General features: G+C 34.0%; 1 protein-coding gene across 1 annotated transcript in view; it reads right to left on the bottom strand.

Moving 5' to 3' along the window:
• LOC100369860 (target of rapamycin complex 2 subunit MAPKAP1-like) overlaps positions 1 to 22,285 on the bottom strand; it is a 90,243-nt gene that overhangs the window by 64,366 nt on the left and 3,592 nt on the right. The window contains exons 2-4 of the mRNA XM_085492401.1: positions 15,420 to 15,593; positions 6,226 to 6,362; positions 4,189 to 4,367 (exon numbers count right to left, since the gene is read on the bottom strand). Coding sequence (XP_085348527.1) covers positions 4,189 to 4,367; positions 6,226 to 6,362; positions 15,420 to 15,593 — 490 coding nt within the window. The remainder of the gene's footprint in view (positions 1 to 4,188; positions 4,368 to 6,225; positions 6,363 to 15,419; positions 15,594 to 22,285) is intronic.

The following is a 22,285-nucleotide window of genomic DNA, read 5'->3' as shown; positions in this document are numbered from 1 at the left end:
TGTAACATTTAACCCAAATAAATCAACATGAGCCATCAGAAGACGAGGTGTGACAAAGCTGGCATCCTCATCTACAGATGCATGGTGATATGAAGAATCTGATCTAATGACAACAGACATATTGAAAACCAACATTAGGTAATCCTGGTTTTTATATTCTGACCTTTGTCTAAATCTCAACATATGCCATTTATTATGATAATTATGTCATCAAATCACAGCTGTGACATCATAATCATCACATATATCCACTTTGGGGCTATAGCTGGATAAAAAAAAAACTTCAGAATAACTAATCTTGAATGTTTATGGTCTAACAACATGGTCCTTTAAAGTTGTATTGTGATAAAAATTTTGTTGAAGCCTTTGACATTTGTTGTGTAATATGTGTACTGTAATAAATGCAACTGCTGTGATATTTATAGGCTTGCTAAGAACCGAATATCACAGAATAGTTTTGTAGATTTGTTTGTGATTTCAACATCATTTAAGGTGTCATCAAGTCACTGAATCCCACACAAGATTCTCTATTCAATGAAACTACCCTTCAGTCACTGCTCATGTGCAGAGTCCTTGCTGTTGTTTATACTTGGGTAAATATAGAAAAGTACATAACTCAATAATTAGGGGCCTCCCTATTGAATTCATGGGACAACAATGTTACTCATGCTTGAGCCAAACATTACATACTCTGCAGGTAAGTTGTGTTTAGTACGACCCTGAGGCAGAATGCATGACAGGATTTATTGTAATCAAAACAAATAACCATTTAGTCGATAAATGACACAATGCATCAGGTTTAGCCAAGTCACCAAAAATTTAAACAAAGTTTTGTTGATAATAAGCAAGTTAGAAGACTCATGTTTGTTGAAAGCGGACAGCAAATTTGAATTTTCATTTACTCACTTAAGCAAAGGCAACACTCATTTGTTCTAAGCAGACAGCAAATATGAATTCTCATTTACTCACTTAATGAAAGGCAACACTCATTTGTTCTAAGCAGACAGCAAATATGAATTCTCATTTACTCACTTAATGAAAGGCAACACTCATTTGTTCTAAGCAGACAGCAAATATGAATTCTCATTTACTCACTTAATGAAAGGCAACACTCATTTGTTCTAAGCAGACAGCAAATATGAATTCTCATTTACTCACTTAATGAAAGGCAACACTCATTTGTTCTAAGCAGACAGCAAATATGAATTCTCATTTACTCTCTTAATGAAAGGCAACACTCATTTGTTCTAAGCAGACAGCAAATATGAATTCTCATTTACTCACTTAATGAAAGGCAACACTCATTTGTTCTAAGCAGACAGCAAATATGAATTCTCATTTACTCACTTAATGAAAGGCAACACTTATTTGTTCTAAGCAGACAGCAAATATGAATTCTCATTTACTCACTTAATGAAAGGCAACACTCATTTGTTCTAAGCAGACAGCAAATATGAATTCTCATTTACTCATTTAATGAAAGGCAACACTCATTTGTTCTAAGCAGACAGCAAATATGAATTCTCATTTACTCACTTAATGAAAGGCAACACTCATTTGTTCTAAGCAGACAGCAAATATGAATTCTCATTTACTCATTTAATGAAAGGCAACACTCATTTGTTCTAAGCAGACAGCAAATATGAATTCTCATTTACTCACTTAATGAAAGGCAACACTCATTTGTTCTAAGCAGACAGCAAATATGAATTCCCATTTACTCACTTAATGAAAGGCAACACTCATTTGTTCTAAGCAGACAGCAAATATGAATTCCCATTTACTCACTTAATGAAAGGCAACACTCATTTGTTCTAAGCAGACAGCAAATATGAATTCTCATTTACTCACTTAATGAAAGGCAACACTCATTTGTTCTAAGCAGACAGCAAATATGAATTCTCATTTACTCACTTAATGAAAGGCAACACTCATTTGTTCTAAGCAGACAGCAAATATGAATTCTCATTCACTCACTTAATGAAAGGCAACACTCATTTGTTCTAAGCAGACAGCAAATATGAATTCTCATTTACTCACTTAATGAAAGGCAACACTCATTTGTTCTAAGCAGACAGCAAATATGAATTCTCATTTACTCACTTAATGAAAGGCAACACTCATTTGTTCTATGCAGACAGCAAATATGAATTCTCATTTACTCACTTAATGAAAGGCAACACTCATTTGTTCTAAGCAGACAGCAAATATGAATTCTCATTTACTCATTTAATGAAAGGCAACACTCATTTGTTCTAAGCAGACAGCAAATATGAATTCTCATTTACTCATTTAATGAAAGGCAACACTCATTTGTTCTAAGCAGACAGCAAATATGAATTCTCATTTACTCACTTAATGAAAGGCAACACTCATTTGTTCTAAGCAGACAGCAAATATGAATTCTCATTTACTCACTTAATGAAAGGCAACACTCATTTGTTCTAAACAGACAGCAAATATAAATTCTCATTTACTCACTTAATGAAAGGCAACACTCATTTGTTCTAAGCAGACAGCAAATATGAATTCTCATTTACTCACTTAATGAAAGGCAACACTCATTTGTTCTAAGCAGACAGCAAATATGAATTCTCATTTACTCACTTAATGAAAGGCAACACTCATTTGTTCTAAGCAGACAGCAAATATGATTTCTCATTTACTCACTTAATGAAAGGCAACACTCATTTGTTCTAAGCAGACAGCAAATATGAATTCTCATTTACTCACTTAATGAAAGGCAACACTCATTTGTTCTAAGCAGACAGCAAATATGAATTCTCATTTACTCACTTAATGAAAGGCAACACTCATTTGTTCTAAGCAGACAGCAAATATGAATTCTCATTTACTCACTTAATGAAAGGCAATACTCATTTGTTCTAAGCAGACAGCAAATATGAATTCTCATTTACTCACTTAATGAAAGGCAACACTCATTTGTTCTAAGCAGACAGCAAATATGAATTCTCATTTACTCACTTAATGAAAGGCAACACTCATTTGTTCTAAGCAGACAGCAAATATGAATTCTCATTTACTCACTTAATGAAAGGCAACACTTATTTGTTCTAAGCAGACAGCAAATATGAATTCTCATTACTCACTAAAAGGCAACACTCATTTGTTCTAAGCAGACAGCAAATATGAATTGTCATTCACTCTCTTAATGAAAGGCAACACTCATTTGTTCTAAGCAGACAGCAAATATGAATTCTCATTACTCACTAAAAGGCAACACTCATTTGTTCTAAGCAGACAGCAAATATGAATTGTCATTCACTCTCTTAATGAAAGGCAACACTCATTTGCAAATACTTGATGTTTGGAGAATTAACATTGGGGAACTATTACAGTTTTTTGAAAATGTTGGAAAAGGCAGATAAAATGAACACAAAGAACATTATGTGGATAGGTAATATAACAAGCAAGGGACAGTTAAAATATTGGGGTATAAATATTAGGTGTTCATACATATGCTAAAATAAATGCCCAATAATTTTGGATTTCTTAGATCAAATAAACAAATGTGAGAACGATCCATTGGAGGAATTGCATGTCAAGGTCAAAGATATTTTTAATAATAATAAATTTATTGCAGTCTTAGAAATGTTTCTATCAGTTAATAGAAATTAAATATTAGTTGTGATAACTACTGCTATAAAAGGAAAATGACACAATTATGCACATGTGGTCATCCAATTTCTTTGCAAATTACATAATAATGAACGATATATCAGTTTGGAATAGATCAACTTTTGCATAGTTGAGTTCAGAAAGAAACAGCGATGGATGACAGACTTTTTGCTAACTAATCTTTCCCAGAACTTTTGTTGAGAAATGCAAAAACCGAATGAAGCAGGCATAAATAAAACTTCTGAAAAAACTGCATATTCATGTAAAGTCAGCTACACACTTTGTATGCAAAATCAGCACATGTAACAAATGATTCTGAAATTTGTCTGTTGTATAAATTAACCTTTTTTGGCACCAAAGTCAAGTTTTGCCACCTTTCACAAAATAAACCTTCATAATTGTTTTCATATTTTTTCAAAACTTTTGACCAAGACAAATGGGATATTATGTTCATTTGGTTCAAAATTAGCAAAGAAATTATTGAAAGAAAAACTGATGGTGTCCAAAGGGTTAAATGCAAACTGCTGAAAATTATAAAGACGTACTTACTCTAGAACTGGCTGTAATCCTTCATTGTTGTATTGCCAACAAATTAGACCAATCAAATCCAGAACTTTAGCGGATGGGATTACGAAAACTGTCATCGGGAAGGATCTCTCGTGAGGTGGAAGCATTGTAAGGTATATGTTGATTCGTTTAACGTTGATACTGGTACTATTAAGATGAATCTAGCAAGAAAATAAAAAATTAAACAGTGTCTGAAGGAGATTGGGGTAACATTCACATAAGTATATTCCAAGTGATGGTCAATGTTTTCAATTTAGCTCCATTCAATACATACAATGTGTGTAAAATACAAAATTATAACATGCACTGTACAATTTTAATAATGAAATTAATTTGTAAATCATTAAAAATGACATACTCCCTTGATGTTAAGTTTTCAACTTTCATGAACACCAGACATTGGATTTTGTGTGAAAAAAACAAACAATTTCATGCAATTGCAGATGAAAGCAATGACCTATTTGAATGTGTGGTTAGTATGATGGTAGATTACATCAGTAGAGTGGTGTTATACTTCTTGCTGGTGGTGGTGGTGTGACAGCCGATCCATGGCATTCATGTCTTCACTAGCTCCTATGACTGATACTCATATGACAAGACTTGATACAAACAGGAGCCAGTTTATTTGTGTGTTTTTTTGCTTATTTATGTTGCTAGTAGTTATTTTTAGTTTTAGTGGCCATACTTGCTGTACTTCCAAGTCAGTGTTGTGTCAATAAATATATTACATGTATATGATTGGTATGTAAGATATATGGCATGCTCTGAAATGGTATTTATATAAAATGGCCACCAGTCGGCTATTTTGAAACCAATCAAAAAACAAAATGATGTGCAATTAGAGTCCCATAATGTATATATTGAGTAAGAAGGAAATCTGTCTATACATCAATAAAGAACTTATTATAGCAACCCGTTGACAAAAAATACTACAAAAAGAAAACCTAAATATTAAAATGATTCTACATTTTTAATAGCTGGAGTAGTAGTGGTATGTTCCTATGTCTCTATACAAATTAAGTAAAATGAGGTTTCTTGAAGATCTGAGTCAATCAAATTGCCATAATTCTGATTTATGACATAAATTACCATAAAATGCCCCATGATAAACTACTTGACATTATAACACAAATGCTTTTGCAAGTAGAATCAGATATTTTAATTGGCTGGAAATGATGAATCATGAGATTATGTCACCAATGAGAATAGGTGTTACAAAAACACACTCAACATCAAAGTCAACCTATGTGGCCTGAAGTAAACAAGTAATATGCATTGGTGATATAACGATCGCATTAAATGAGTGCAACAGGACATCGTGTGTAGATTGTGAGGATAAAATTGTATCTGATGATTGACCGAGATGTCAAAATACGTTGTATATTTCAGACTTCTGCAAGGCCTCAAATAGGGCAAAAATGGGAGAGAACCTTTTACAAACATTTAATACATGCACTAGAGATCTGAATGTGAAATATTAAGACATTCAAGATTATACCTTTATGAGACACTCAACCATGGCACATTGAGAATGGTCTCATTTTTCCAACAATGGCTCGTTTTCTGTTCAATGCAAGATTTCGCATACTGTGTGATAAAGAAAAACCGAACGTCTGCCACAAAAATAGAATTATTTTATTTTGAACTTAAATTTCTTTTATATAGCTCAACATCGAAATTGTGATATTTTATTGAGATACCCTTACTCCATTAAAATTGTATAATGTGTATATTGAGTGTGGTCATACTCCAAAAAATATTACCCCATTTGTTGCAACTCACACAATGTTTTGACACCATTACAATGCTATGACCTTTGTTTGCCCTGTTTTTACATTCCATTTTAAGCATAATGCAAGATCTCGCAGTAGAAAGAAAATACACATTGATCCATGTGTTGTCAACAACATGATATAGACAGAAAGATGAGTATTCTGTTAATTATGTAGCAGCAGATGAACAGCCTCGGTATGTGATGTGATATGTTCTCATCTGTATATATATATAATCTATACTTACTCGTCCATCAAACTTGGTGTAGTCATTGTATAATTTATTCGCTTGATGTGGGAATTTTTCTAACAACAGAGTTAGAGCAGATTTGTTAGAAGTCTTTTTTACAAGTTCTTTCTTCTCAAATAAACCACTGTCATTATCTGTAAGAGAAATAAAATGCAAATTCGCCATTCATTATGTTTAAAAGTAGGCAATCAGACAAGCTTGTAAACAAGGACATAATACCACTTACAAGTGACCAGAAAAGATCTCACCTAACTACATGCAGTACAGATTTCTAACATACACTGATAGTCAGAGAAAGGACCCACACACAGGTAAGGGTCCCACATACGGTAATAGAGAAAGGTCCCACACATGGAAAGGTTCCACATAACCAAGAAAGGTTCCACACAATTGGGAAGGGTTCCACACAACCAGAAAAAGTATCACACAACTGGAAATGAATCCACACAACCGGAAAGGAATCCATACAACCAGGAAATTATTAAAGATCTCATGTATATAGAAATCTACTTGTGCCATGAAGAAAACAGGCATTGTAATCGATAGCATACTGTAAACGGCTTTGATTTAAAAAAAGACAAACATTCAAAAATATTGCGAGTCGTAGTGACTTTTGTGAAATTTTATTTATATGAATGCTATCTAATAGACCTTAGATAAAACTGATCTCATTGGGAGTGAGAGAATCATGAGATTTCCACTCTCTCCTGTTGATAGCATCCACTGTTCAACTCATCTATGTAGCAATGATAATTGGTTGTCATGGTGATGAGGCAAACATATGTATGGTTCTCTTGCTTTCAACAAAATCTTGGCAGATATTTGCGTCCAAGATCTATTATTGAATCAAATGAATTATGTATTTGTTTGGAGGATGACTGCTGAGTGAATGATCAGCTTAAAACCTGTAACATCCATATTCCATTATTAACTGCCACATTACAGTGGATTTCATAAAGACACAAATGTTTTTTAAAAGAAATATTTATAAATGTTTTATAAATTTTAGATGACCGTTCAAAAAACAACTTGACCAATCACAATGTTTTAACGGATGCATGGCAGCGAATCGGCCAATAATAGAAGAAAACATGCAATGACTCATGGGTAATAGACAGACTTTAATGGCTTCTGTAGCCAATAAAAGTGTATTATTTGGATTTTAAATCGTTTGATAGTCTTTAAGAATAAATGTTTTCATGACTTCAATGTATTATTATACTTGATTATCAAGTTCATTTTAAATTCCATTAAATTTTAAATATATTTTTGGGGAACAAAAATGTGAATACAAGTGGCATGTGTATCGTCCGCAGCCTTAAGTTTGCTCAGTCATCTATTTGATATGCACAGTATGTATCAATTAAGTCAAGATTACAACATGACAGAACATTTAAAGTTGACCAATTAGCAGTATAATTGGTTAGCATACATATGCAGTCGATTCTGTGAAATAGCTTAATGTGAATCCTGAGAGCAGAAGTGTCTCGACACCCTTGGGACAAACAGACCAAATCAGTCATCTATTACGCTGGCTGTAACATCTAAAATATGATCTGCAACGAGTTAAATATTAAAACAGAAACCTTATCTACACATCCAGGATGAGATAACCTCAAGCATAATATTGGGTCACTCCCCATGTGACTTGAAAGTTATACAAATCATTGCTGTTGGTCAAGCAGTATATTTTAAAACAAGCAGCCTATCGGCTGAGATAGCTCCGCTGTTAGCAATGCACATTTCAATTAAAGAACTGAAGACATCATTAGAAAATGAACAATATGAATAGTATCAAAGCAATCGGACTTACAGTTTTTAACAAGAAGTCGAAAATATCACTTTTTACCAAAAATTACAAAAATATTCACCAAAATAAATTAATTAGAGAATTGAAGATATCATCACAAAACGAACAAATCTGAGAGAGGTCCACATGTAGTACCTATATATGTAATATCAAAGCAATCGGACTTACAGTTTTCAACAAGAAGTCGAAAATATCACTTTTTACCAAAAATGACAAAAATATTCACCAAAATTAGAGAATTGAAGATATCATCACGAAATAAACAAATCTGAGAGAGGTCCACATGTAGTACCTATATATGTAGTATCAAAGCAATTGGACTTGCGGTTTTTAACAAGAAGTCGAAAATATCATTTTTCATCAAAAAATGACAAAAATATTCACCAAAATTAGAGAATTAAAGATATCATTACAAAATGAACAAATCTGAGAGAGGTCCACATGTAGTACCTATATATGTAATATCAAAGCATTTGCACTTGTGGTTTTTAACAAGAAGTCGAAAATATCAGTTTTTACCAAAAATGACAAAAATATTCACCAAAATTAGAGAATTAAAGATATCATTACAAAATGAACAAATCTGAGAGAGGTCCACATGTAGTACCTATATATGTAGTATCAAAGCAATTGGACTTGCGGTTTTTAACAAGAAGTCGAAAATATCAGTTTTTACCAAAAATTACAAAAATATTCACCAAAATTAAAGAATTAAAGATATCATTACAAAATTAACAAATCTGAGAGAGGTCCACATGTAGTACCTATAGATGTAATATCAAAACAATTGCACTTGCGGTTTTTAACAAGAAGTCGAAAATATCAGTTTTTACCAAAAATAACAAAAATATTCACCAAAATTAGAGAATTAAAGATATCAACATGAAATGAACAAACCTAAGAGAGGTCTACCCAAGGTACATATACACCAAGTATCAAAGCATTTAGGCTTGTAGTTTTCAAGAAGAAGTCGAAAAAGTAAAACATTGACACGGACGACGACGACGACGGACAATCACTCATACAGTACTCATTCCGCCCAACCTCCCGCTTTTATCGCTTTTTTTCCGACCGCTTATCGCTTAATTTCCGACCGCTCGCTGCTTTCCGACCGGAAACCGACCGCTTTTTTTCCGCTCGCTCGCGTTCGCTTTTGTTCGCTCGCTCGCTCGCTCGCTTTTGTTCGCTCGCTCAATCCTGCTATGGCTGGCTTCAGAAACATCGTCCGCTTGCCAGCCGACCGCTGGAGTAACAATGACCGTACATTGTATGTATAAACTTAAGTTTTTATTCGTAATAAATTTAGGTTTTAATGACGATTCAAAACACAACGCCTATTGCTTCTCTGTTTTGGAACAAAGACGCCTTCAAATCACTTGACACATTGTAACGTTTGCTACGCAAGTCGAACTGTGACCTGTATTTACATATTTACGTCCTTGTGTAGTTCAAGCAGCTATATAACTGGTCAATCGCGATATGTATTGAGTACTAGTATTTGTGTGTTGTGTGTGTGTTTCTGTGTGTGATTTTGACTAAATTTATTCCGAACGGCGCTCAAAATAATTTGACACTTTGTTATTTTCGAACGCAACTCACACTATGACCCTTACTCAATTTGCATAAGTAATACGAATGCTGTAGTTCAGAAAATCTATTGGTTAACTTTTGCTCGTGTCTGGGTGCGCAAAACAAAACTGCACATATAATTATCGCATAGCTGAATTTCTACAAATCAATTGGACTTAAATTACTAGTATAATGACTGTGACGATTAATCGCTTGTCTGAGTACATGCGGCGACGAATTATTGGATTGGCAGCAGCCGAACGAAAAATGAAAGATCTCGGAACAGTTAATTTGTTGAGGAAAACAAAACAAACGCAGCCAGTGATACATTTTGAAAACAAAAATACAAAATAAACGCAATCAGAGGCGCCGACCACGCGCGTTGGAAATAAATAAAACGTGTTGTGACAGTCTCACAAAACTCTTTCACTCGCGCAATATAATTATGTTATTTCCCAAAGCACTTATATTTAATACATTGACGAAAAACACCGCAAGAAAAATGTAAATCAGGCTTGTAATTATACTAGTAACTCTACTCGAACGCAATGTTGATCACTGTAAAAGTGGATAAATTCGAACCGTCATCAAATTCAAAATTCAAGCGACCTCGTTGAATGTCAAAAATAAACTCGATGTTTAGAAATACAAAAACAACACCATATTAGAGTGCAAAAAAGTTAGCAGCAAAGAACGAGAAGTGCATGTGGGAAAGCGATGAGTGAACTCGAGGAAAATTATGCTGATGTGAGAACAAGCCGTATACCCGCGGAGTACTCGCTAAAACATCGAGAAAATGTGCCATTTCAAAGGGCACCCTTACAAATAATGTCTGCGATTGTGTGAACATGATAACGTGCAAACAAGGAACAGAGCTCGTGGTCCACAAGGAAACTTAGCGATGACGCAGTTAGATGTATACGGCTGTTGAAAACAGAGACTTCTTCGATCTCATATAAGCAGGTTCACGTGGATGTATCATTTTCAACTATTACCAACAACGCTATGATAACAAAGACATTGTAAAATTCTTTTGTTTTTATGTAGAAAAATACAGTAATTTTACCAAGTAAAATCATATTTATTAAAATTGTTGTTCATACATGAGTTGTCGAACACACTACATAGTTTGTAATTTCATCTAGCTCCTTTCAGTCACGATTCAAGACAAATAAAAGGCACAAATATAGATAATATAGCAAATTATTTTTTTCTGTAATATTCGTGTGTAATCAGTAATTATGAAAAAAAAGTATGGATACATATGAAATAGATTTCGTTATGAATTATTCTTAATATCAATTTCTAAATTATTTTGTCAAAATCAGTTTTTTTTTCAGGTTTTTTCCCCCAAAAACGAAAGAATTTCATAATGTCAGGAATGAGAAGTTTTTTTCTTATTATTATTTATTGGGAACGGAAAGTCTTTATCGTAGTGCTTCGCCTCGGTTGACAATGAGCTCTTCGGGTCGCTAAAACTGTATTTCCATCTCTGTTGGGGTGAACATTTGTATTATTATACTGAATACATCTTAGAACAGAAATGGTGGCACTCAATTATGGCAATCTTCCAGCTCATCGTTAGAAAGATTTTCGGAGGCAAATTTAATCTTGAAGGATTGCAGGAAATTGACCCTTACCGATTCATATTTATGAATTAATCGGGATTCAGGTACCATAGTGTTTGTATCAGGAAAAAAAAAACGCTTTCGCGTGGGATTTTTCATGCAAACATTGTGAATGGTTCCCCGACAGTGATTCCTTTTTAACTTTCAATTTTTCTAAGACGCGGCAAACCCTGCTCATGACCGCAGACGTCGTCGAGATGCAGGTGCGATTCCTCTTAGCAACGCGTTCTATTTATTTCCAAAGCGTGTGGTCGGCGCCTTTGATTGCGTTTATTTTGTTCTTTTATTCACGTAACCTATCACTGGCAGCGTTTGTTTTGTCGCGTCTCACAACTTAATGTCCAAGCTGACTTTGTTTTGGCTTGTAAGTGAACTACGTACAGCTCATGAAAGTATTTCGCCCAGAGTTCGCAAAAAACGGAATACCCTGCAAAATTTGAATCCTTTATTTTATAACGAGACATTGGGCGCAAAAATAAAAACAATAATTGTAATTCAACAGGTTTATGTAACGTGTTAGTCCGCTTGCCAGCCGCCTAGCTAAAAAACGCGATCTCCAGTGATGTCGGCTTCGACAACTTCGGACAAGTAAGATGGGCGCTGGCCGACATTACATTTGCAAGTATTGTATTTGTTTGACAAATTGTACACTACGGTCATTCTATACCAATCGATCAGTCGTTTTTTTCACAGTCTTACTATTCCTGCAGATATTCTTCAATTGTTATAGGTGCCACGGATTTTAACATAACTACAACTTGACCCGTGTTAAACCCAAACCATGCGTGCATGACAACCGTCACCCTACACACGGTTACTCAACGAATACCGTACTCTACAGTAGACATTTTTCGCTCTCCACCAAAAATAGAATGGTTTTATTTCATATTAGTTGTGTCTGTGTCAGTGTCGTATTTGATTTCACATGTTTGGTTCGATCTTGTTTATGGTGGACATTATTACTACGCGTATGTATTATTTACCAATTTTATATGGCCGTGTGATCCACCGTATTTTTTTCAACGGTCGTTCTATAAATTTCTGATTGTATATATTCTTATTTTAACATCATAAAAACAAAAAATGATACACTTGTACATGAAAAAGTAGGCAATGAACTGTAAATACGGGCGGTTGCGCTGTCAGGCGATTGAGCGAGCGAGCGATTGAGCGAGCGAGCGATTGCGCGAGCGGATACTTCCGGATTTGCGCGGTCGAAAAAAAAGCGGAAATTGCGCGGTCGAATTGAACAAAGCGAGCGAAAAAAAAGCGATCGAAATCCGGAAGCGGGCGGGAGGTTGGGCGAAATGTGTACTGTATGATAAGCTCCGCTCGACAAAGTCGACAGCGGAGCTAAAAATTATGTAATTAACAAAATTGTACAGTGAAACACTTTACTGTTGATTTCTGATATGCACGACCTCTAAAGATCATTCTTGAGAGTACAGGTTCACGTGAAGCAAGGATGTTCTTTGTGAATAAGTGCCAGGATGTGTGACCTCCAGAGGTCATGTTTGAGGTTTGATGGTTCAGTGGCAATATGAACCCCATAATAAAGTCCTTAATAATTTATCAACATTTTCCGTGACATTTTCTGAATTCAGGATTTGTTTGTACTCCATAATGATCAGTTGAATATGTTTGATCAGTCCCATACAACCACTTGGCCCTGTTTTACCCGCATCTCATCTGTGTGCATATAATGTGTTCTGATTTTGTACACTGGCATTGGTAATATATCATTTGTTCACCATACCCACACTGTCAATAAATGTGTATATTCAGCAGTAACAGTTAATTCAATTGAAAAATGTGAAAAACTGACATCTCTATTATTATTGAAGGAGGAGGTCATATATGCACACAGAATTAGGAATACAACTAGAGTTCTGAATACAATTCCTTTCCTTCCTATTTTTATGTACTTTTTCTATAATTTCTTTGATGATTTTGAACCAAATGAACATATTTAGTTTATAGGTCTTGATCAATATGCATTACATAGTTCCTGTGAGTTCTCAAGTTTAAGAAATATATATAGTTTGAACATGAATTAGTTTGGGGTCAGGGAACGTCTGAGATATAGCTCCAGAACCAAATTTGTTTGGTCGGCCATTTTGAAACCAAATTTTACAGGGTATTTTCATCTGACCATATTATTAGGAAATGCGAATTCCAAATATGGAATGATTACGCGTGTAAAACGTTTGCTTGATTCTGTTCTGAACTTTTTAGATTTCGGTATTCCCATGATGTATCCTTGGGAGAAAACATGTATAATAAGGTTATTATGAGGATACCTCAAAGTATGCACTCAGACAGTACACCATCGCATCAACCTCCACTGTCTTTGTGCATACTTTGAGGTAACCTCGTAATTGTACAGTGTACAGTTTACATTTGGTACTCAAAGAGTTCAGAATGAACATGGTTGTTACACTTTTTACAATGAAATATGACAGGTTATTTGAAAGTTTGAAAAAAAACAACATACCAAATTTACTGTTTGATTGATAACCCTCGGTTGTAAGGTTTTTGGCAATTTTCAATTCAAAATGATTGTCAGAATAAGGCTGACTGCGAATTTATTGTTTCCATAGAAACAAGTAAGGGTAACCCCTGATTTTACTAGTTCTTTGTAAATTATTTGATTGAACATTTCACTCAGAAAAAATGCCAAGGGTTTGCAGTGCTTTTCAATTTAACTAGATTTTACAAATTAGTCGTTATCCATCCTTCAAGTCTATGGTTGTGATAACAAACAAGCATTTTACATGAGTCGTATATGTCACTATTCTGAACACAATGTACTGCTACAATGACCATTGTTTTACACATTGTATACCAGTGTTGATAACATAACGTATGGAAGCTACATTTGTGTAGAAGACAATGTATTAAAGACCTGGATTAAAAATAAATTTAATACAAGAATTATATAATATTAATCTACTTCTAAGGTTTATAAGTTATATGATAAAACTACCACAAACATTTTCAAATGCAAATTTTTTACATTATATTACAGATTTTGTGCAAGATGGACTAGTTTGATCATGAAAGGATAGTATAACAAAAAATAGCAAAATGAGGGCTAAATGAGAGACTCAGGGTACAAACCATCTGCCTCATTGTGGTTCTTTTATGAGGACCTTGGAAAGAATAAAAACAAAATGCACTGAGCATATGTGAGATGTCTATTATGCACTTGCCTACATATGGCCAACAAGTTTCTTTTTTTAACATTATCTTGCAATGATCAAAGAGAAATTGAAATCTCTGCTAGTATCACCTAACAATATCGTTTTTATTCCAGTCTTTTATCTCTTTGTGTATTCAATAGCACAAATGTATATGGAAGATTGGTGCCCTGGGGTCACGGTATCTCTCCCCGTTAGAAAGATGATGCTACTTTGCTGTCAGTCTTTGCATAATTTGATGTCATGATGGGAGTGCCTGACGATACCAGTAGATCCACTTATAAGAGTGTGCCTGAGTGTCAATTCCATATGTGTATGGAGAGAGGGGGGAGGGTCGATGTCATAATGGATCTATACAATACAAAATCAACATAATCAGGTAGAAAACGGAAGCTAAAATCTTGGCATGAAAATTGGAATTCTGGCAGACTGACAAACATACAGACAGCACCACAAAATAAGCTTTTGTATATGTTCCACATGAGAACTACAAACTGAAACACCAATATGGTCTCATCACTCAGGGTAGTATGTGTTAACTTAACGGAATATTTAATGATAGAACTGAGATTGGCCTATTATTGGAAATACTTTCTCTGCAAATGAATATACTTTCCGATCACATTGCAATAAAAAATGGACAATGTGAAAGTAGCTGTGAACAGGTAGAATACACTTTCTGAATAAAATTCAGTCACTAACATATACTGTTACTGGCATTTAATTTCACTATTTTTTGATATTTTGAGCAATTTCACTGGGTTTCACATAGTTGGCAGGGAAACAAGAGTTTTGTTTACATGTTTACAAGAATTTAATTTTACCATAGACCTTTCTAAGACCTATAATTTTACTGACTGATCTGCAAAAATAGCTAAACCCTGTTCACAATAAATGCATTTACAGTTGTAGCAAAAACTGTTTGTACAAAAATGTAAATAAAATATTCTTACTGGGAAGAAGTTTTGAGCCACTTTAACTTACCCGTAAATGGCACTGGTCTTTCTTTCCATTGCACATGTTTAGTTTTGGGTTGTGCTTTGCGTTGTTGTTTTAATTTTTCTAGTCTCACAGCGGTATTTGATCGTCTTCTGATTCCAACATCAAAACTGCTTTCAATCTCATAGGACTCAGCAAAGTTGTCTTGTTCTCCATATCCTATGTGTATAAAACAAATATAAGTAGATGGCACAAATGCTATTATGAGATGCACACTATGGTAATGACGCATGATGTTCCCTATTGTGATGACGCATGATATAGTTGTACTATGAAATGATAATTTTAACTTTTATGATTGTCACCAGTGCTGAAATGAACTGATCTGATAATCTCCCTTGCAACATTGTAATATTTCAAGAAACATTGTTTATTCTGACTAGGGTTTAAAATTAAATCCGTGTGATTAAATAATAAATAAGCCATGCATGGCACAGTCGACATTAGTTAGCAAATTTATACACGTAGTAATATCGTCATATCTGATTGTCAAATGAATGCTTGTCCATATTGACAGATATTACTCAGGAACAGCATTTATTAAAACAAAATGGCTGCCAACCGACCATTTTGAATTCGATCTAAAAAACCCAAGCCATGCATGGCACAGTCCCTGTTAGTTATCAAATCTCAGTTACTTGACCTTATTGAGAGACATTGCTCTGCAACAACAAAATGGCCACCGGTCGGTCATTTTCGGCTGTGATAGCTCCGCTGTTAGCAATGCACATTTCAATTAAAGAACTGAAGTTATCATTAGAAAATGAAAAATATGTATAGTATCAAAGCAATCGAACATGGTGTTTTTAACAAGAATTCTATAATATCACTTTTTGCCAAAAATGACAAACATATTCATCAAAATTAGAGAACTGAAGACATCATCATGAAATGAACAATCTGAGAGAGGTCTATCTGAGGTACCTATATGTATAACATAAAAGCAATCAGACTTGCAGTTTTTAACCAGAAGTCAAAAATATCACTTTTTACTAAAAAAGACAAAAATATTCATTAAAATTAGAGAATTGAAGATATCATCTCAAAATGAACAAATCTGAGAGAAGTCCACCTGTAGTAAATGTACCTATATATATATATAATATCAAAGCAATTGGACTTGCGGTTTTCAACAAAAAGTTGAAAATATAACTTTTTACCAAAAATGACAAAAATATTCATCAAAATTAGAGAATTAAACAAATCTGAGAAAGGTCCACATGTAGTACCTATATATGTAATATCAAAGCAATCGGACTTGCGGTTTTAACAAGAAGTAGAAAATATCACTTTTTACCAAAAATAACAAAATTATTCACCAAAATTATTATAGTATTAAAAGTAACATAATGAAATGAACAAATCTAGATACACCAAGTATCAAAGCATTCAGACTTGTAGCTTTGAAGTCGCAAAAATAAAAATCACGCTCAACAAAGTCGACAGCGGAGCTAAAAACAAAATGACATGCATCAGGGACCCATAATGTCTAATGTATTTACCAAGTTTGAATGAAATCCATCCATAAACGACCAAGATCCTGTTTTGAAATGCCAGAAATGCTTGATTTTTGATGATTTATTAGCACAAAAATGGCCACCATTTCATCAGATCAGATCATCAAACCAATATACTTGAATATATGTATGAAATGATGTATAATGAATATTTAAAATTTGAACATAATCAGTTAAAGCATGTCACAGATATGGCACTAGAACCACCATCGTCCATATCGCACGGTCTTGTGTCTTCGACCTATAGGCCTCTACACGATGCCGTGCGGGATCGCATAGGCTAATTGTGTATCTTAAACATTGAGATCTGATTGGGCGTGCCTCGAAACAAGGCGCTCAATCAGCTTGGACGTACCAAATATAAAACAAAATTCCACTTCCTGTTTTGTCGCTATGAAGACATCCTATGAGGACACCGAAAACTTTCGCAATTTTATCATCACAAATATCACGATTCATGGGCGCCGCCATTTTGTTTAAAATGAAATGCCAAAGAGCGATTTGTAACACGCAAACTGATTGGATAATGATTAGCCGCAACTGACTACTGTGGGCGCTGTTAGAATACACATATTTGATGGTCGTTCTGCCAAGGTCTGTTTAGAGGCTTGGCCAAATAAACTTAGACCTTGGCTAGCGAAGATATAGAACCACATTTATTAAAACGAAATGGTTGCTTGTTGGACATTTTGAATCTTATCTGAAAAACAAAATGACGCTCGAAAATATGACCACATTACAGACATTTTTGTTAAACTTCATTGGTTACCAGTTGTACAAAGAATCAATTTCAAATTACTTTTACTAGTGTATAAATCTTTGTATGGTTTTGCCCCAAATTATCTATGTGAATTAATCAAATTTTATGTACCAAGTCGTAGTTTAAGATCTGAATCAAAGTTTTTTATTAAAACTCGTCAGATGAGTAGTAAAAAGTCCAAGGTGTTATACAAAGACCATGCTTTTGAAAATTTAGGTTCTAAACTTTTTACTGAATTACCTCTGTCTGTTCGTTCTAGTCCTTCAGTAGACATTTTTAAATCCAGACTGAAAACGCACTTATTTAAATGTGCTTTTAATATTTGACTGATTGTTTATTGTATCAGCGCCTTTGATCTTCATATGTTGGATTTGTTGCGCTTAATTAAATAAAGTTATTATTATTATTATTATAAAGGTTCTATGTTTGTACCAAGTTTGAACAAAATCCATCTGTATACAGCTGAGAAATGCTGATTTTGATGATTTTTTAGCACAAAATGGCCACCTTTTGGCAATCTTGAATCAGACCCTGAAACAAATTGATGTGTATATGTATAATATTATTTATGATGTATGTGTGAAGTTTGAATGTAATTCGTCCAGGCATGTCTAAGATACAGGTCCGGAGCATGCATGGACACAAGGACGTACAGAGGTCAATCCATAAGTCCCCGTTTTCAGACTGCATCCGAACGGGGACTAATAATGTTCCCAGGAATATTACAATGTCGCAAGGAAGATTGAAATTGATATTTATATTCCAGCACTTGCTGTAAACATCATTTGTACTAATAATACTAATTTATAATATTATGTATTATAATTACAAGAAATGCCATGGTCAATATCAAACTGCATTATTTCAGTAAAACTGCTGTGAAGGACATGTAGCATAAATGTATTTGATATAAATTGCACATATTCATAACTGAAATTGAAAATTTATTAAAAGATGTATATAATAAAAATTGGAGGACGAGAACCATTGAGTTGTCGACTCAAATTTAGAACTGTAAAGAGTGGCCTTTCTGGCTTAAAAGGCAGCAATTTCACAGAAAAACTGATAATACAATGGCAGCAATAACTGCAGTAACCTTAGAAACATGATGTCCAAAGCCAAGCATTTCAGAACATATATATCATAACACAAGAATGAGTCTCTGAGTAAAGAAAAATGTGAACAAAATCAACATCAGTCAGTTATTTTGATCCGTTAACAAAAATGTATGTGTAATGTTATAAGTTTGTCATGCCTTCAGAACGATTGTCGTACAACACAGCCTCTTTGTGGCAAACTTGTTCTGCAAGCATTTGTCATTTCACAAGGCGGAAATAAATTTCAGGAAGAGAATGCTTTGAACCAAAAGTTAATAAATCAGTTAACACATATTTGACCAAAACGTAAATTAATATTCTGGTTGACTAAAAGTACATTAACTTTTTTATTCCTGAAACTTGAAATAAGATATCCCTTGTGGAGAATAACAGGTGGTTCCTGATATGTTATCATCTGGTAACCTCAATGTTTGGCTGGAGGTCAGGGAGTAAGTCAGTTAGCACACCTCAGTGTGCCACATTCGTGAGTACATGCAAGAGTACATGCATTATAGTTTAAACTATAATACTGCAGTGAATTATCACAATACTGTATCATAGTACTTCTCTTTATAGTCACAAATGTAATATATCTACCAGTACACACAAGTTTTAAACAATTTACTAAATTGATGTAAAAAGTCTTCAATGACAGTAAAACAAACTACTGTAGCAGGCAGAATAATGACAGTGGTTGTTAGATCAGTATGACAGTAAAACAAAGCACCGTGGCAGTATTACCATTCTGTTTTTTATCTTGAGAAGAATATTGCTGCAGTTTTGTTACAAGCAAAAAGTTGCCATGTTCATGTGTAGAGTAAATGCACAGTTTGCTGTTCCTCTGGGTATTCACACTGTCCCATAACATTCTGAGCTATCAAAGACTGCAAAATTAATGATATTTTATTTTTCCCACCTCTGATCTAGAATAAGAATTGATTTAAACTTTTAACTGATATACTAAAGTGTCAATGATGTCATCTCCAGTCTGTGCAAGCCCATTTTGAATGCAATCTTTGCTATGTCAGCTGTAACATACTTTCATGTGTAATCTTGAAGTTATATTCACATAAATCAAGCTCCTTGGTTGTAACGTAGTGCAACATAGGCCAATCAGAACTGTTAAAGCAAGGTAGACTGAGTTTTTTAGTCTAGTTATTTAACATTATTTAACAAGTCACTTCGTGATGAGCGTCTTTTGCGGTTAGTAATATTTACAAACATTTTTGTTCACTATTGGCGATCCGCTCCACTAGGATTGAAATCAATTTGAAATCTGTGTGTGATTTCAAGTGTTTTCACGTAATAATTCTTCTGTGATTTTTTTGGCTTGGCATATTTCCCTCAAACTTGGCAGGCAGGTCACACTATCATCCTAGTTATAAGGTAAAATCAGAAAAAAAAATTTGGCTCCCGTTGCCATAGTAACAGCCAAAAATTGTTTTTATTTTGTTTTTTTTTATTACCGAGAAATTTGACTCTTCTGTGATTTTTGGGGTTGGGCCGATTTGGTTCAAACTTGGCAGGCAAGTCACACCTTCACTCTAGTTAGGTTGTAAAATCTAAAAACAAAATCTGGCCCACCCTTTCCATGGCAACAGCCAAAAAAATGTTTGTATACCTTCTCACTACAATTCTAGGATTAAGTAGCTCATTCTACTCAGCTTGAGTGTGCATAAATTTACTGGTTGTTTTATGTCTATTTTCATTACCGAGAAACTTGAACTCAAAGTTGGGGTAACTTTTCACCAGCGGCTTTCAACTGCTCTGTGTTTTTTTTTTTTGGCTTGGCTGATTTTGTTCATACTTGACAGGCAGGTTGGACCGTCACTAATTGAAATTCTCACTCACAGCTGCCATGGCAACAGCCAAAAACTGATTTTTGGATACTTTCGCCCCAAATTTATTACCTCCTACCAGTCTTGTAATTGCAGTGTATATGATCATGTTTTATTTTAATGGCTACGTTGCACACTGGTAAGAGATCACCTGCGCCAACATTGTTACACTGTATCAACGTAATCAAAAAATCCATGCATATTAATTACCTAATTTGCATGATAATTAGCTGATTTTTAGCTGCTCCATGACTGTTCCACTGATATCTAAAGAATAACTCATTGGATTTTGATGAAACTTGGCCACATAGATGCTCCAGACTAATGCGCAGATTTCATTAGTTTTGGGAAAAATCTGTGCAATTTGCATAATGAATAATCAATTTTCGGCTTTTCCACTGATATTTCAAGTAGTAATCATCACATTTCAATCACACTTGGTACATAGATGTCAGAGGACACTGCACAGACCTGATAGTTTTTAGGGTAATATGAGTACTTATTAATTACCTAATTTGCATAATTAATTAATTTTCAGCTTTTTGCCTGATATCTCAAGTAATAATCATCACATTTCAATGACACTTGGTACATAGATGTCATCGGACACTGCACAGACCTGATAGTTTTTAGGGTAATATGAGTACTCATTAATTACCTAATTTGCATAATTAATTAATTTTCAGTTTTGATATTTCAAGTAGTAATCATCACATTTCAATGAAATTTGGTACATAGATGTCATATGATACTGCACAGACCTGATAGTTTTTAGGGTAATATCAGTACATATTAATTACCTAATTTACATAATTAATGAATTTTCAGCTTTTGATATTTCAAATAGTAATCATCACATTTCAATGACACTTGGTACATAGATGTCAGAGGACACTGCACAGACCTGATAGTTTTTAGGGTAATATCAGTACATATTAATTACCTAATTTGCATAATTAATTAATTTTCAGCTTTTGATATTTCAAATAGTAATCATCACATTTCAATGACACTTGGTACATAGATGTCAGAGGACACTGCACAGACCTGATAGTTTTTAGGGTAATATCAGTACATATTAATTACCTAATTTGCATAATTAATTAATTTTCAGCTTTTGATATTTCAAATAGTAATCATCACATTTCAATGACACTTGGTACATAGATGTCAGAGGACACTGCACAGACCTGATAGTTTTTAGGGTAATATCAGTACATATTAATTACCTAATTTGCATAATTAATTAATTTTCAGCTTTTTGCCTGATATCTCAAGAAATAATCATCACATTTCAATGACACTTGGTACATAGATGTCATCGGACACTGCACAGACCTGATAGTTTTTAGGGTAATATGAGTACATATTAATTACCTAATTTGCATAATTAATTAATTTTCAGCTTTTGATATTTCAAATAGTAATCATCACATTTCAATGACACTTGGTACATAGATGTCAGAGGACACTGCACAGACCTGATAGTTTTTAGGATAATATCAGTACACATTAATTACCTAATTTGCATAATTAATTAATTTTCAGCTTTTGATATTTCAAGTAGTAATCATCACATTTCAATGAAATTTGGTACATAGATGTCATATGATATTGCACAGACCTGATAGTTTTTAGG

The sequence above is a fragment of the Saccoglossus kowalevskii genome, chromosome 17, assembly GCF_978046115.1.
Source record: "Saccoglossus kowalevskii chromosome 17, keSacKowa6.1, whole genome shotgun sequence".
NCBI classification, from domain to species: domain Eukaryota; kingdom Metazoa; phylum Hemichordata; class Enteropneusta; family Harrimaniidae; genus Saccoglossus; species Saccoglossus kowalevskii.
The sequence above is the reverse complement of the archived record's forward strand: the minus strand, read 5'-3'. Positions and strand labels throughout refer to the sequence as shown.